Source organism: Eutrigla gurnardus, assembly GCF_963514095.1.
Source record: "Eutrigla gurnardus genome assembly, chromosome: 9".
NCBI classification, from domain to species: domain Eukaryota; kingdom Metazoa; phylum Chordata; class Actinopteri; order Perciformes; family Triglidae; genus Eutrigla; species Eutrigla gurnardus.
In genome coordinates, this window is record NC_139923.1 from 7,513,053 (window position 1) to 7,528,694 (window position 15,642).

At 42.2% G+C, this 15,642-nt stretch overlaps 1 protein-coding gene across 1 annotated transcript in view; it reads right to left on the reverse strand.

Moving 5' to 3' along the window:
* Positions 1-437: 437 nt before the first annotated feature.
* LOC311019241 (alpha-1,3-mannosyl-glycoprotein 4-beta-N-acetylglucosaminyltransferase C-like) overlaps positions 438-15,642 on the reverse strand; it is a 36,495-nt gene continuing 21,290 nt past the window's right edge. Inside the window, exons 3-5 of the mRNA XM_084018518.1 lie at positions 2,494-2,627; positions 1,865-2,012; positions 438-1,786 (exon numbers count right to left, since the gene is read on the reverse strand). Of these exons, the coding sequence (XP_083874644.1) occupies positions 633-1,786; positions 1,865-2,012; positions 2,494-2,613 (1,422 nt within the window). The 5' untranslated portion in view covers positions 2,614-2,627 and the 3' untranslated portion in view covers positions 438-632. The remainder of the gene's footprint in view (positions 1,787-1,864; positions 2,013-2,493; positions 2,628-15,642) is intronic.

The following is a 15,642-nucleotide window of genomic DNA, read 5'->3' on the forward strand; positions in this document are numbered from 1 at the left end:
CAGGATCAATTACCTCCACTGTATCAGGAATCAAGTAATTATTGTCCCGACAACGTCGGCTAATTTTGATTTGATATTAAAAGATTTCATGTTAAAGGATTTTGTTGTTGAGCATATTCTTCCTACTTTGAATAGAAGACACTTCTTTTCTATCGTTATGGGATCCTCAGGCTCCCCCTCAGCTGCTCCTGAGTCCTGACAGAATTGCACATGAAGACCGTCTAATGAGCCATTTAAACGTTTCATCCTTGGTCTCCTTTTGCCTTTCATACCTTTGGAAGGTTGTGGTTAATCTGAGATGTATGAAGCGGTGCAGCACTGAATCCTTGCAGACACTGTGTGAAAGGCAGCTATGGACGACTTCCTAAAATACCCCTTCAAGGTGCAGCGACAAACAGAACACAAGAAAGCAGCCATGTATGGACACTTTTATATAGATTTAGGAAAATGAACATACGCATAGAGGCTCCATACAGATTTATAATTTGAATACATCACATTGAAAACAACCCAAGAAAATATGGATTGCTCAGAATCGCATGAACTCATATTTCCCAGAAGTAGTCCAAAATGAGCTTGCATCCAAAAAGATCAGACTGTACATACAGATGATAATTTAAAAACTTCCTCTGCTAGTTTTTCAGCTGTGTGGTCCATAGACTGATAGTTCTTATGATGAGCCATTCCTTCTGACTGGCGGTGGCGACGACTCGAACACACTCGATGTCGAAGCCGATCTTGTGGTCCACCTTGTGAACCTCGATGCTTCCGCCTTTAAACTCCCCCAGTGTGATGTAGGATGAGCACTGCCTCCCCTGTTTAGTGTCCACAGACTTCTGGCCGACCTCCAGAGCACCGTGGTGAAGAATGTCGTTCTGTCTGTCCTCTGTGCCCGTCACAATTTTAATTCTGCTGATTTTGGTTGATTTATTGAAGACAATGATAAAGAAGTCTCCGGTGCACGGAGGCTTCCCCCAGAAGTACTCGTCCACGGTGCTGTAAGCCTTGGTGGCGTCGTAGCTTTCAAAGACGTTGATGTTGGTGTAAAGGCTGGCGGGAGGGTTGTCGGGGATGTCTATGGAGTCTTCCTCAAAGTCGTCGTCCTTCAGCTTGTTCTCGGCCCCTTTGTAGGAGGAGTAGTAGCCCATGTGCTGGAACAGCGAGGGCTTGAAGCGGATCACGTCCTTCTGGGCCAGCAGACCCCTGAAGTGGATGAGGAGCCAGTCGCAGGGCATTTCCTGGTAGAACATGAGGAGGAAGTGGGCCAGACGCGGCAGGTCTCTGGAGTGGTACAGCTTCCCGATGTAGCCCAGCTTGGAGAACTCCAGCATCACCCAGTAGGATCCTTCCCTGGAGGTGATCACCTTCTTCAGCGCCGTCAGGAAGTTCCTGGAGCAGCGCACGTCGTCCTCCAGCATCATGTAGAAGTGAGACAGGTTGGTGCAGAAGTTGAGGAGGAAAGCGTAGTCCACGTTCTGCTTGGAGCGGAAACGGACCCGGTCCTCCGGGTCGTTGTAGTTCCTTTTCAGCCCGTCCAGAGATGGGTAGTACTCCTCCGGGGCCTGGATCACCAGGAGGCGCCCGGCTATGATGTGGTGGGCAAACTTCCTGGTGATTTCCTGCACCAGGTTCTCACACCAGACCAGGTCAAAGTCTGCCAGGTGGACCACCACCACGATCTCTTTCAGTTCCTCGTAACTGGACTGGTCAAAGATGGATTTGATCGTCTCCAGAAGGTAGTTCCCCTTTTTCCTCTTGACAGACGACAGACCGATGGTGAGATACTCTGTGAACAGAAACCACTTTAGTCACCGTGCAACAGAAACCAGCATCCCGGCCGTATGAGCTCGGTACTGATACCTACTTTTGCGTGGCAAAGGAGTTCCTGCGAGGTAACGATACGTCACGTTGATGGTCCCGGAGAAGTTGGACAGATCTGTGAATGTGTGGACGTATCGCTCAGAGTTCACAGGATGCATCAGGGTCTCTCCCAGCTGTGTCTTCTCAGCCTCCTAAAATGAGTCAAAGCCAGTGGAGGAGGAAGTATTCGGATCCTTTACTCTGGTAAATACCACATGGTCAAAATATTATGGTACAATTACAAGTCTGGGATTGAAAATGTTACTTAATTAAAATACATAATATGAATATATATAATAAAAAATAAAAGCAAAAGCAGCATATCTTCCATGAGATGTACGGTGATGTACATGAAACTAGAAAAGAGTTGCCAGTGAAGTTTTTATCAATCGATTAATCAACTAATAATTTCAGTCATACTTGTATATTTTCATGTTCCGAGTGCAAAAATCTTGATTTATAGCTAAAGAAGAAAGTAGTAAAACACAAGTACTTTACATATATACTCAAGTACAGACTTGAAGTAAATGTACTTATTTACCTTCCACCACTGGGAAAAACAACAAGTGAGTAAATATTGGACATTAGCATTCAAAGAGCAGCATCAAGAGGTTTTGACATTAAGAATCCTACCAGCACGTATCCATCATCCATGTAGAGGTTGAAGAAGAGGAGGAAGGTGATGAGGAAGCCGAGGAAGGGGAACACGGATCGTTTCCTGAAACACCTCATCTTGTCCACGGACTTCCACATGAGCCTCACGATCACTGCAGGAGAAACAGCAGACGTGTGAGACAGAACGAGTGTGGAGGTTTGGGCTATGACCTCATATTAAGGATTAGTCGAACCGAAGTGCTGTTTTACTGAAAGAACTAAGTGATGAAAGATGTATCATAAAAGGCTGAAATTACAAGCGGATGAGTAAATAAACAGAAAACAATATTGATAACATTAATTATTTAAGTCATAATTGCTTCACTAGTTTCAGCTCAGCTGTATTTCTTCTTTTTGTTTTGGATAGCGATGAAACTGAATTCCTCTGGCTCCAAACAGATCAAACATTTCCCTGTGCTTTTATTGGATGGTTTAAAGTGTCCGAGACGGAGACAGGAGACCTGGTGAGAGGAAGCAACAAAGCAGGTTATGCACATGAAGCTCTCTGGCACCAGGACGCCACTAAACGCTCATGTAAGGGCTCTGGGAAACGTTCTCCACGTTTTATAGGCTGATGTAAGATTAACTGGTGAATAAAAACATTAAAACAGCAATAATACTTATTGTTTGCCCTCTGGAAGCAGCAGAACAACCTGATAATATAACACTGACCATGTAAGGTTGTTATGGCGACGTGTATGTGCAACCAAATGCCCATTTCTGCGTCAAGCAGACAAGGAGATTCCATTTATTTGTAGCGCTGCCTGCACCCTCTCTTTCTATCACACGGCTTTGTTGTTTATTCAATTCGGCTTTTATACGTTATGTCTTTGTAGCAGAAAGCTGCCATGAATAACAGGACGAAGCTCTGATCTAGTACAAAACCACAGAAATTTCTTTGAGCGGAAGAAATGCAGTCATTTTAAATGAATAAAATATTGTTTGAATAGATATTTGGTCAAGTGATTGATTTTTTTTAGTAAGTAGTCGTGTAATAGGCGGGATAATGCACAATTAGCAGGTCTTAATTGTGTAATGAACCCCATCAGGATGATTTAAGATCTGCTCAGGGTTCATCTCGCTGTATATTATCCCTCATTAACTGGTTCTCACCAACAAGTGGAACATCTGAGTGCTCGTATGTTCACCAGCTGGTCGCTAACTGAGTGACAGACTTTTAGAAACAGGGTCAAACAGAGCTGGAAGAGTTAACCGAAACAATACAATGAGCTAAAAGATGCCAAAACGTCACACAAGGACCTGCAGAGCCGGACGATAAGTGACTTACACCTTTCACGCTGCACACTCTATCTGATCCATTGTTCATATAAGAATATCGATAAGTGCAGCTTTAATTAAAGGAACCATTAGTCGCAGCCCTCAAATGTATCAATCACGGCGGCGGATGGATATTCATCTTTAATCGGGCTGTGATGAGGTGCTCAGCGTGACAGATGTGGCCATCAGCCCTGACACGGAGACACAGAAGGCTGACTTCGAGGTTTATTATCGGATTAAGCAGAGTGATCGCTAATAACGGATCATTTCGCTCGTGAATCTCAGGAAACGTCAGTCATCTGTTCATTGGATGTTTCTAAAGCTAACAAGCACCATCGACAGAGAGAAAACAGAAGCCTCCTCCCCACTTAAGAGTGCTATATATTCAGTGTTGACAGTGGTTTAAGTAAAGAAGAAAAGAAAAAAAGAATCACCCCGCTCACTATCTGTCCTGTTTGGCACCTCGTCTAAGAAACTAGCGATCCCCCGACACCCTCCCTAATTTAGATGTTGCGTAATAGAAAAGCGAAGCCTTCGATGTGAGAAAAACCGCCAGCTCCCTGGTGACAGGGGCAATTATGGCAAAGGCCTGTGTGGCTGCTGCAGGGACCAATAACTCAATAAACAACATATTATTCATTGTGTTATCAGCCACCATCTGCCTGAGAAGTAAGCCATTTTGTGTTTCTGCCACAGAAGAAAAAATAAGCTCCACCTGAGAGATGCAGCGGCAAGAGTAAGAAACACAATGATAGATGTGAGTCAATATTATGAAAGTCCTCACAAAAAGGACACACACACACACACACACACACACACACACACCATTATTTGCGATAGGAACCTGCAAAATCAGATAGTGAGACGACCAAAGAATACCTAACAAGGCGAAATAAGGGTCACATGCTTCGTCTGAGAGAGAAAGTAAGAAATTAAATTGTTTGTTTGCTTTCTCAGAGTCAATCTAAACAACAAACAATCCCGTAGGTCACGTAGATTTATATGGAAATGAGGGAACGTCTATGAATAAATACGCACCATTTGTCGGGTCTGTTTGCTTTAGTTTAAAAACGCTTCTCTGCCAAGTTGTGTTTTTTTTCCTTCTTTTTTCTCAGCAAATTATTAGTGCGAGTGCCCCACGAGCTCATTTCCACGTCTGAAGTCATTTTAGATTAGAGGCATAAAAATAATAACAGGTAGAGAGGAATACCAATGAGTTTCAGCATCAGTAAAGTCCTATAGGAGGGTTTATCTTTATAGTGCACATTAACAGTCTCTCCAGAGCACTGAATGGGAGATTTGTCCCCTCCACTAATCTTTTGTTTCATAAAGGAAAAAGCAAATCACAGTCATACTTCATATTAGCACAAGCCTGAATCCTTTTAGCTCACAGGTGGATCTTCTGGAAGAAACTACATTTCCAGGATCTACACCTGAGCAGCTTCAACAATAGCTTTGTGAACACATTGTGTTTATGGGTGCAGACCAACTTGTCCAAAGACTTTGGAGCACTGCAGCAGATTTGATTCAATTATGGCTCCTACTCTCTTAAATGAAGGCTGCCAGCAGTCACACGCTCTGTTTGTACCGCCGCAGAAAGGGTCTCTTTCTCCTCTTGTGTGACATTGATTTGATGTTTCTGATATTTCTGATCAGCCTGGTTTCTTTCCACTAAAAACGTAATCAACCCGGTCCTTATAGCCCTCACCAAATCATAACTGCAGTTATTTCCATGGACTCTTAATAACAAGTGGACAGAACTACCGTGACGTTTGTGGACTGCTGTTTTGAAGCCTCAAGTTCAGCAACTTTTAGGGAACCAAAATGTGACAATAAACTTTCATGAAATGAAAACACCCCAGGGGTTCAAAGTCTAAGACAAAAACACAGAAAACAGACATGTTGTCTGGTCTGGGGGTTTCCTGCCAATCACAACGTAGCCCCGCCCCTAAAGCATCCCCTGCTTTCTGGTCTGTTTGACTCTAAATGGACCATAATTGACTAAATAAACATCATTATGAATTGAAGAGACCATTAACACTGTTTACAATGTTTACTGGTAAAATATCAAATGAGAAGTATAGGGTAATTTCCTCATAGTCTTCCATACAATCAGAGAGGAGTCGCCCCCTGATGGCCAGCAGAGAGAATGCAGCTTTAAGGCACTTTCAGGGTTGCCTTCCCTTTTAGGAAGCCAACAGAAAAAGCTTGCAAAGACAGAAACCACAGCAGAGACCAAGCAGAACAACCTCAGGTGTTTTTGTTGGTGTGATCCTTCATCTCAAGGATTCTTTGAGATGAAGGATTCTTCTTTCGTATCAGAAGCAGATCCTGAAATGAACAATTAACAGCCAAAAAAAAGTGACCTGAACAGTAATTTGTAAAAGTTGACATCCTCCAGCCTGAAATTAAAGTAACAGGGCTTCAGCGTCAATAACTAGAACCAGCGGTGAAAGTCTGATTGTGGAGAATGAATGAGTGATGCTTTAAATTCAACAACTTCCATCAAGGTGCCCTTTAGCAAGGCACATAATCCCAATTTGCATCCGTAGCAGCCGCAAAGCCTCCAGCGGTGAGAGAGCGTGGTGGTTGTACCGGGAGGCTCACGGGTGTCTGATGCTAAAACAGAGTCTGCTTTCTCAGCTAAAACCTTCCCTGAATAATGTAAGTGATAAAAAAGATGGATGGGCGACTTGTTGCAGCGGCGCCCGTGAGCCTCCACGGTGATGCATCTACGCGACAGCTGGTTCACATTTGTGACTGGACGAACACGCATGTTTCAAAGTAGTTAGCGTGTTTGCTTTAGGTCCACCACGCTGTGATTGTTCCTACATGCTTCCTCTGCTGTGAGCTCTGTGAAGAAGTCCAACGGAAATGTAATTTAGCCACATTTTCTTTTCTTCAAAGCACACATAAAGGTGAAAAATAAAGCGATTGTGCAAGCAATGCACGAAAACACGCTTAAAGCACGGCTAGGTCAACGAAGCAAGGAGAAGCTCTGATAACAACACACACAATGCCATTCTCTGCTCAGGTAGCTGTAACTCCACCATCCCTTCACAAAGACTGCAGTTGTTGTTGCCATATCAATGCTGAGAATGTTATATATTGCTCCTTTAAGAGCAAACTCAACAGTAAGTTGCATGTTAGGTAATCTGAGCACAGGAGGTTTTAAATACTAACAGGGGTGGGAAAACACTGGGATGCTGGCGGTGGTTTAAAACTCACATGATGATAATCCAGTTTGTATTTTTTTTGACTGCATTCAAATTATTATTTGTTGTTTTGAGCTCAAGTTATCATCCTCTCTCACTCCACTTTCTGTCATTGTATGTCTGCAAACCTGCTCACAGAGTGGCGTGATGGACATCATGCTGGATTGAAGAAGACTTGAAACTAGAGATTGAGAACATGAACTCATGTTTACAATGTTTACTGAGATTATAAATCAAAGAGAATAGGCTCATTTTCTCATAGACTTCTAATCTGACTTCTTTTTGCAACCAGAGGAGTCGCCCCCTGATGGCATTTAGAAAGAATGTAATTCAAGGCATTTAAATTATTACCTTCACCTGTCAGACCCAGAAGTAGCACTTTATTTTTCCTTTCATCGATTATAATGCTAGTTTTCCTTGTTCACAATTCGCCACTTTATTCATGTTTCTACATTTATTGCCGCTGTTTTCAATCCTTTTAAGCTGTGTAAGTGACCTTTCAGTGTATAACCTTGTACAAACAAAAGCAGACTGAGTTATCGTTCAGATTACTTTGGAAGTTCAGCGCCCAGTGCAACCTGAAGAGTAATAATGATAATGCCGCTGCAGTAAAATGTTTTGGAGCACATCGTTTGTGGCGCTGAGATGTTCTCTGGAAACTGTGCCAAGAGATGTTAATGGCTTTTAAAAAAAAAATCCCCTCTACTTTATGAACATCACAGAGCCGTGTGGAACTTTGTGCATATAATTTAACACACAATGCGCGTCTTAGACACTATATCCAGCTATTATTCTCCATCTCCATCCTGTCTCAGCGGGCCTCAGGCGGAGAGCTAATGTGGGTCAAAGCACCGACTGCTGAGAGGAGCCCATCCCCATTACAGTCGCCACCACTGGGAATAAAAAAGCCTTTCATGTTCGTCTTCGACCTGAAAGGTAAATACACTTCAGATGTAATTTTCATGTACTGCAGGCCTGCTGCACACAAGTGCCACGCTGCTGAAGCAGAGAGTTGTGTCCGCTCACACCTGAAGACTCCTGTAACTGTGACTACTGTGCAGCTGCGGTGATAATTGATTGTATTAAAAACATTGCAAACTATAATCTGGAAAAAGTATTTTTCAGCAACTGTAAATTGTAACAATTTCAAGTATAAGTTTGAGTTTTGAGAGACAAAAAACAAAGAGCCTGGTGTTCATTAGTGACCAACATTTTGGGACCAGTGTATTTATTATGTTTATCATAAATATATCATGTATGTGTTCATGTCTGCTGATTAACAATAACAACATATGGAAGAAATCACAGATAAATAATAAATATGTTTAAAAAGAGTAACACTGCACTCTTATGACAGAGTCGGTCTCACAATGTACACAAGTATGAAAAACAACTTTTTTATTCAACCATTCTTATTCCTTGTCGAAATCTGGCGCCTATATTACCCACTGTCATCTGGTTCTTTTGCTGCTGACTGGAACCAAATGAAATGTCATTAGAGAACGTTGTATGACATTGTACTGTATGTGTCTTCAATCTTGAAGGGGATTTGTTGATGTTTTTGTTGACAAACAAGCGGAAAATATGTTCAGTGTACTGCTCAGTATTCATCATCAAATATTTGTGTGCTACGATGCAAAACAATATTTTGTAGAGATCTAGTTTTGAAGCTTCGGGTTTGGCATTTTTGCCGTCGCTATCTTGGACTTTTTGCAACCAGTGAAGGAAGTGACCATATTTGGACTGTGAAAGAGCGACGGGTGGATCCAATGAACACAAGCGGCAAAGCGGCACCCCGAGCAACAACCTTATTGGATCTGGATCCATCTGGATTCTGGTGTGAAGCTGTTAACAAAGTTTACAGCAAAGTGTTAAAGCCATCTTAGTAGCTAACTGCATTGCTAGCGTGGTAGTGACCTGTCAATCACAAGGTAGCCCCGCCCCTAAAGCATCCCCCCCTCTGTTGGACTCTAAATGGACCATAATGTACTAAATGAACATCATGCTGGATTGAAGAAGACTTGAAACTAGAGATTGAGACATAAACTCATGTTAACAATGTTTATTGAGAAATAAATCAAGAGAGAAGTAGGACCATTTTCTCATAGACTTCTATACAATCAGACTCCTTTTTGCAACCAGAGGAGTCGCCCCCTGATGGCCAGCAGAGAGAATGCAAGTGTAAGTTTTCTGAGATGGCAATCATGGTAAACAGAACCTGCAACAAGCATGTTAGCATTGTCATTGTGAGCATGCTGGCATTCAGCCCTACTGTACCTCTACAGTGCAGCCTGTCTTGTTCCTAATTAACTACAGAGTACTTTGATTTCATAAGCAGTCTCATATTTAAGGCTGTTTTTTACATCACAGAGCAGAACATCTTGAGTTTAAAATTCAGTGTTAGGTCTACACAAGAAGTCGATTGTGCCTTCGGTTCATTTCCTGACTGTATCTCAGCTTCCTGGATTCAGTAATATGAATATGTATAGCTGTTAGAGTCACAGCGAATCCATATGCAACAATGAATAATAATTAAGTGGAGAAGCTTTCAAAAAATGCAATTAATCTCTTATAAAATGGCTACTGAGTGCCTGTAATGAGATGCCATTTTAATAAGCCTGTGTGTTGAACAACAAAGCTATTTAGTTAATGCTATTGTTCATTAGCCTGTTGACATCCACACAGAACCAAGCCACACGGACGCTGCTGACTGCTGGTGTGTGGGTCACAGTGTGTGTGTGTCACAGTGTGTGTGTGTGTGTGTGTCATAGTGTGTGGGTGTGGCACGAAAACAGGCAGTATGAAAACTACTGACGAAGTGTCACTAATGCAGTTTAAATGTTCTCACTGATTCTTTTTGAATGAGCTTTAATGAGTTTAATTGTACAAAACCTCACATCATTGACTGATGAAACAGATAAAGCAGATGGAGTCGATAGAGACTGTTTCCACTGTTTGTTTAATCTGCTAATACACGAGAAGAAGATGAGACTGAACAAATGTATGCACTGTATACACTGAGTAATATTAGTAAGCAACGTGAAACAAAACCATAGTTACTATATATCACTCTAAATATGTGCTTTCAGGTCTACTAACTTGTTTTTAGTTACAGGTGTTGGAGGATGTGATCCCCCACTCACTGATGATGAAGGCTGTGAAAGCTCTGGGAAAAGTGTACCTTGAGTTAATTATTGATTTATGCCCAAAAACATGAGGTCAAAGCTCACCAAACAATCAAAGTTGGAAGAAAAGACATCCTTATTTATAAAGACTTTAAAGTTACAATCTTGTTCTCTTTGGTGGCAATCGGACTTAACTAGCCTCGTTTGGCGATAGATAGACTTAACAGACATTTATTAAAATGAACACTAAAACACTAAAGATCAAATCTAATTGGCTCTAGCTCTGAATCACTGTCCACATAGACTTTCTAGGTGAGCTTTTCAGGATGGATGAAAAACAGGGACGTTTCTCTCTTTCTTTAAACTCTGTGATCCTTCTCCCTCTCTCTCTCTCTGTCTATCTGTCTCTCTCTCTCCTGGCCATCAGAGCCTCCTTCCACATGTTGAATTTTGATCTCCATCCTCCTGGAGATTCAGCCTCTCTTCTGTGTGGATGATGTGCTTCACTTTGTGTAGCCTGTCTTCTCTCCAGCTCTCCGTGGCGGAGAGCTCCGACTCAAGCTGCTTGACATCCTCCTGAATCCATATTTTTCATAAATTGCTATTCTGTGTATCCTCTTGTCATAGGGATTTATCTGTGTTGTAATTATATTAGCCTGGTTATTCTGTACATACAACATCTATTGCACGTCCATCCAGGCAGAGGGTTCCCTCCTCAGTTGCTCCTCCTGAAGTTTCTTCCATTTCTTGCCTTCATTAAAGAGGCTTTTGCTCGGGGAGTTTTCCTTATCTGATGCGATAATCTGAGGACAGAGGGAGTCGTGTGCTGTACAGATTGTAAAGCCCCCCCTGACGAGAATTTGTGATTACTGGGCTATAAAACTGACTTGACCCTGTCTAACTAGATGTTTTCCCCAGCCTGGCACTAAAGTAGTAGTGTTGTGTTCTGTGTTGACTGAAAAGATGGAGACGTCGCTCACTACCGACTGTTCCAACAAACAAACAGAAATGACAAATGGCTGGCATTAGAATAACAAGAGGCTGAATAATAAATCGAAACCAAACTCAGTCTGATTATCTAGCACGTTTTCATTAACACTATTTGAATCTGAAATCCACACTGAACCTGCATTCACTGATACAGCCACAAACAGCAGTTACAGAGCGACATCATGTCATTGGTCTGCAGTCGGCGTCTGTAGAGCTGAACGGAACTGCAGAATTTATTTCTCACACAAAGTATCCAATTTTCTTCTTACTTTGGCTTATGGTATTATGAATGAGAAAACTGGTTTTCAGGATTTAAAAAAGATTTCATACATGTAAAAATAATTTCAGGTTAAAGATTGAGGAAGGTTAAGGCAAGACTGTACCTTAAAGGAAAACACCACTGCATTTCCATACTGAACTATGTTCTGCTCTGATCTTAGACGAGGTGATACATACCTCCCTCTCCTCTGTGCGTGCACTCAATGGCTCTTGCGCGCACTCCACGCAGCGCTAATTTGCTAGCATGTAGCTTGTCCCAGTATATACCTTGTTATCCGCTTAGAAAAATTGGCATGTTTCATTTTGTGTAACCAAACTTGGGTCGTGTAACTACTCACGTAACCGTATTTAAATAGGGACAACGTGGAAGTGCTTGGTCGCTTCTAACTTCACCCCCCTTTGGATCCTAAGGACAAGCTACATGCTAGCAAATTAGCGCTGCGCGGAGTGCGCGCAAGAGCCATTGAGTGCACGCACAGAGGAGAGGGAGGTATGTATCACCTCGTCTAAGATCAGAGCAGAACATAGTTCAGTATGGAAATGCGGTGGTGTTTTCCTTTAATAAGGGGTTGCTGCAAGTTTGATTGGGGCACTGAAATGAAATTTCCTGGGCCAGAATTTAGGCTGATGTACGGATTCAGAGTCAGAGGAAAATGTAAATAGAGTTCAGGAGTAGCAGGCATTGAAATCATCAGCGAGTAAACAGCATTTCTTCCAGAAGAAAGCAAATCGTCTTGCCTCAAGCTGGGTGTTTTACCGACTGCATCTCTGCCGGGTTCGATGTGTTTACTTATTAATCAAGGTGGAGGGGGCCGGCTTGTTTCTCAGACTCCAGGCTCCAGCAGTTACCCTCTTCCCACTGTTGGACAAGAGGGGCAGGGCCCATTAAAAATGCATTGGAAACAGACGCGGCAGCGAGAGCGATGCCAAATATTCATGCACCCACGCTGCACGTTTGGTTGTGAGCATGCGGCGCTGATGCAAAGTGCTCAGCAGAAAGGTTATTGAAGTTGATGCAGCATTTCATCTTTGTTGCCAAAGGTTCACGAAAAAGAAGTTGTTTTCCATGTTTCAGCCAATTTAAGGCGGATCATGCACATGAATGGATGCACATGAATTTTGCATGTAGAAAAGAGAAATGAAAGCAAAGAGGATCAAAGATAAACAAAACAAAAATAAACCGAGCAAAGTTTCACAAAAGGAACAAATGTCCCCTTAATCGCCCACCGTCATCAGCTGATCGCTAACGTCAGCTAACATGGTCACAGTGATAATGTTTAACAGACCAATGTTTACCGCGTTCGCCATCTTAATTTGGCATTGCTAATTAGCACTAAACGCAAACTGCAGCTGAGGCTGATGATAATGTAATTTGTTTTGAAAGTATTTGGCCACAAAACCAAAAGCATTGGAAATCAATCATTTGGACCAGATGACGGCACTCCGAGAAAAGCCAGGGGGTTGTTCATTAAAATTATGCAAAGGTAGACATTCATTTGGGAACGTGGCTATCCGTTCAACACAACTTTTTACAGCCAACGCCACCAGAAACAAGCGTGTGTTTTACCTCCAGCCATCCAGATGGGTTTGCAAGCTTTGAACGTTGAAATAAAACTGTCGATAGCATCAACATTTAGTTCACTCGCTACGTAAATTGTTGGTGTAGAGACACAAAATGCAGATGATTAAGTCTTTAAAATAGTGTGGTGCAATCGAAGACGACAATAAAAAGAATACATGATCTGCAGTGAAGGAGCGTAACGTTGTGAACACATTAGTAGATCCAATTGAACGTCCTTTCTCATTAATGCCGTTCAACGACGATCGGAAGCAGCAGTCGAGGAAAGAGTATATTGAAGTTTCTTTCAGTGACAGCAGTGATTTCTTTTGTAGCCGAGGGAAGACGAGGAATCACATCAGGGAGGCAGTGATGCAAGTTTCACTTCTAACATCTGATATCAGCGTCAAAACACGACCTGACAACCGACATGACACAAACATTACAGCTGCAGAGACTTCGTTCCTATGAGTAAATGGAAAATGACTATTTGGTACAAATTGCAGCGAGCTCTTAACATGTTTTTGTTTTTTTTACCAGCATAGCAATTGTGTAACTCTTGCCGAGAGCCATAACTACATTGCTCTGTTAGCCACCGTGCAAAAATGTGGAAAAGAGCCTTCAAAAGGGTCAAGGTTCATCCAGTGGGATGTAGCTGAGCAGAATGTACTTGCAGCTTGTTTGTTTCCCTTCCAGGTTCATGAGCTGTGGCAGTAAAATCTGCAACTATTTTCTGCTTATTCTGGAGCTATCAGTGATTTAAATAAGTTTCCATCTGCTGTGTGGAACACCACCATGTTTCTGCTGGATGTCTTCTGGGTAAATGCTCTGGTGTGTTAGGTAATAATGTGGAAAAGGAAAAGAACAAGTGGGCAACCAGTTTATTTGTTATTTGGGGATTTATTTACTCAAGGAGCCTTTTCTTAAAATGGGACTATTCATGGGGTTCCTGGTGAAACTTTAAAGTGAAACAAAATTCTTAAATTGAATGAATACGTTTTCAGGTTTACATTTGAATGTCAAATGAATTGTCCTTTCATTTTGTTGTATATTTTTATAAGTATCAGTAACTCTCCAGCATTATAGTCAGATCACTGTGACGTTTAGGAAAGTCAGATTGTGCTACGAATGCAAATAGAAACAACACTCAGAGTGCATAGACTCCTCTGAAGCTGTATTTCTGCGCAGCCGCTGCTGTTACAAGGTCAAAGGTCAGGGGATCACCAAAGTTGTTGGGTTATTTCTCTTTTGACCAGCATAGTGGATGGAGTGGCATCGCCATCCTTGTTATCATCTACAAAACGATCACGCTCCCAGCTGCATCGTCACAGAGCCGCCGCTGACGTGGGAACAGCACAACTTTAAATTTGCATTTGTAACCTGCTTTGTTGTTTGAAGGGTGAACGCAGCTTTGGAGATATATTGCTGTGATCGGAGCTCTCTCCATGTTTTTCTCTGCATATTCCACTTTTGTGTGGGAGCGCCCGAGATCACATTGTAAATACATACACACATGTAAAAGGTGCCTTAAAGTCACTTTATAATAAACATTACGCTGTCATATTTGCTCCAACTGACACCGTATCCTGACAGCAGCACATGAGACGGATCATCTGCCCTGCGGCTGTACGCCTCCGCCGGTCAGGCAAGTTGCAGTCAACCTCCACATCCAAAACCTCATCGCTTCATCATTTCATCCTGTTAGACGTTTGTGTGAAATGGTCATAATTGGCATACGAACACACTTATTTTGTGAGTGAGTGTAAGGAGATGTTTTTGCTAAATTTGACGAAATCCCCTTCAGGCATTTGTGAAATATCGTGTCGTGAATGAGCTGGACGGACGGACAACCCGGAGATATAATGCCTACGGCTACAGCTGTCACCAGCATGGAAGCATACAGATCAGCTTCCTCTGTCGCCTTTTACTGCTGATTTGTGTTTCTTCATCAAGATGAGGAACAGGAACCTGACTATCTGTGAGACTACGGTCAGGATATTGTGACGGTTTATTCAGCTTCTCATCAGTGAGAAATTGTCAGCGTCTGAACTCACTGCTGGGCGAACAGTAATTATTTTTGACATAATTATATAATATTTCAAAGATATCATTTGATGCAACCTTAACTTGTTTTATCAATTGGTTACATGTTTAAAAATCCCTTTGTCTCTTGAAAAACGTGACACCGTCTGCAACATCGGGCCTCATTCACAAATCTCTGCTCTAGTGTACGAACATTTTATGTACAAATCCAGGTTCATCGATCGTCACCTGTCCCAAATGTGATGTTGTTGTGATTATATAGATTGAAGTGATTTAAGTTAAAACGGGTGCGTGCCGGCAAGCAGGACGGCACTCATTTGTTTTGACCACAGTAAAAATTATGTTTTTGAATGGCGGTCCCAGCTGATAACATGATGCCGTCGCTGTAGAAGCGTACCACCGACCCAACGGTCCCCTGGTCCCCCCGACCTGGTCCCCCCCGTCCCCCGAGGCAATCAAAATGTTTTTGTTCTCATATCTTGAACCTTTAAAGCTGCACATCCTGATTTAAACACTAGATGTCGACTGCATTTACTAAAATGAGCTCAGTTTTATTCATCTTTAAATCAAATTTAAGTGCAGCAGATACAGAGATGCTGTAATAAATGCTCTATAAAGGATATTGTAGTGTCATGAAGTT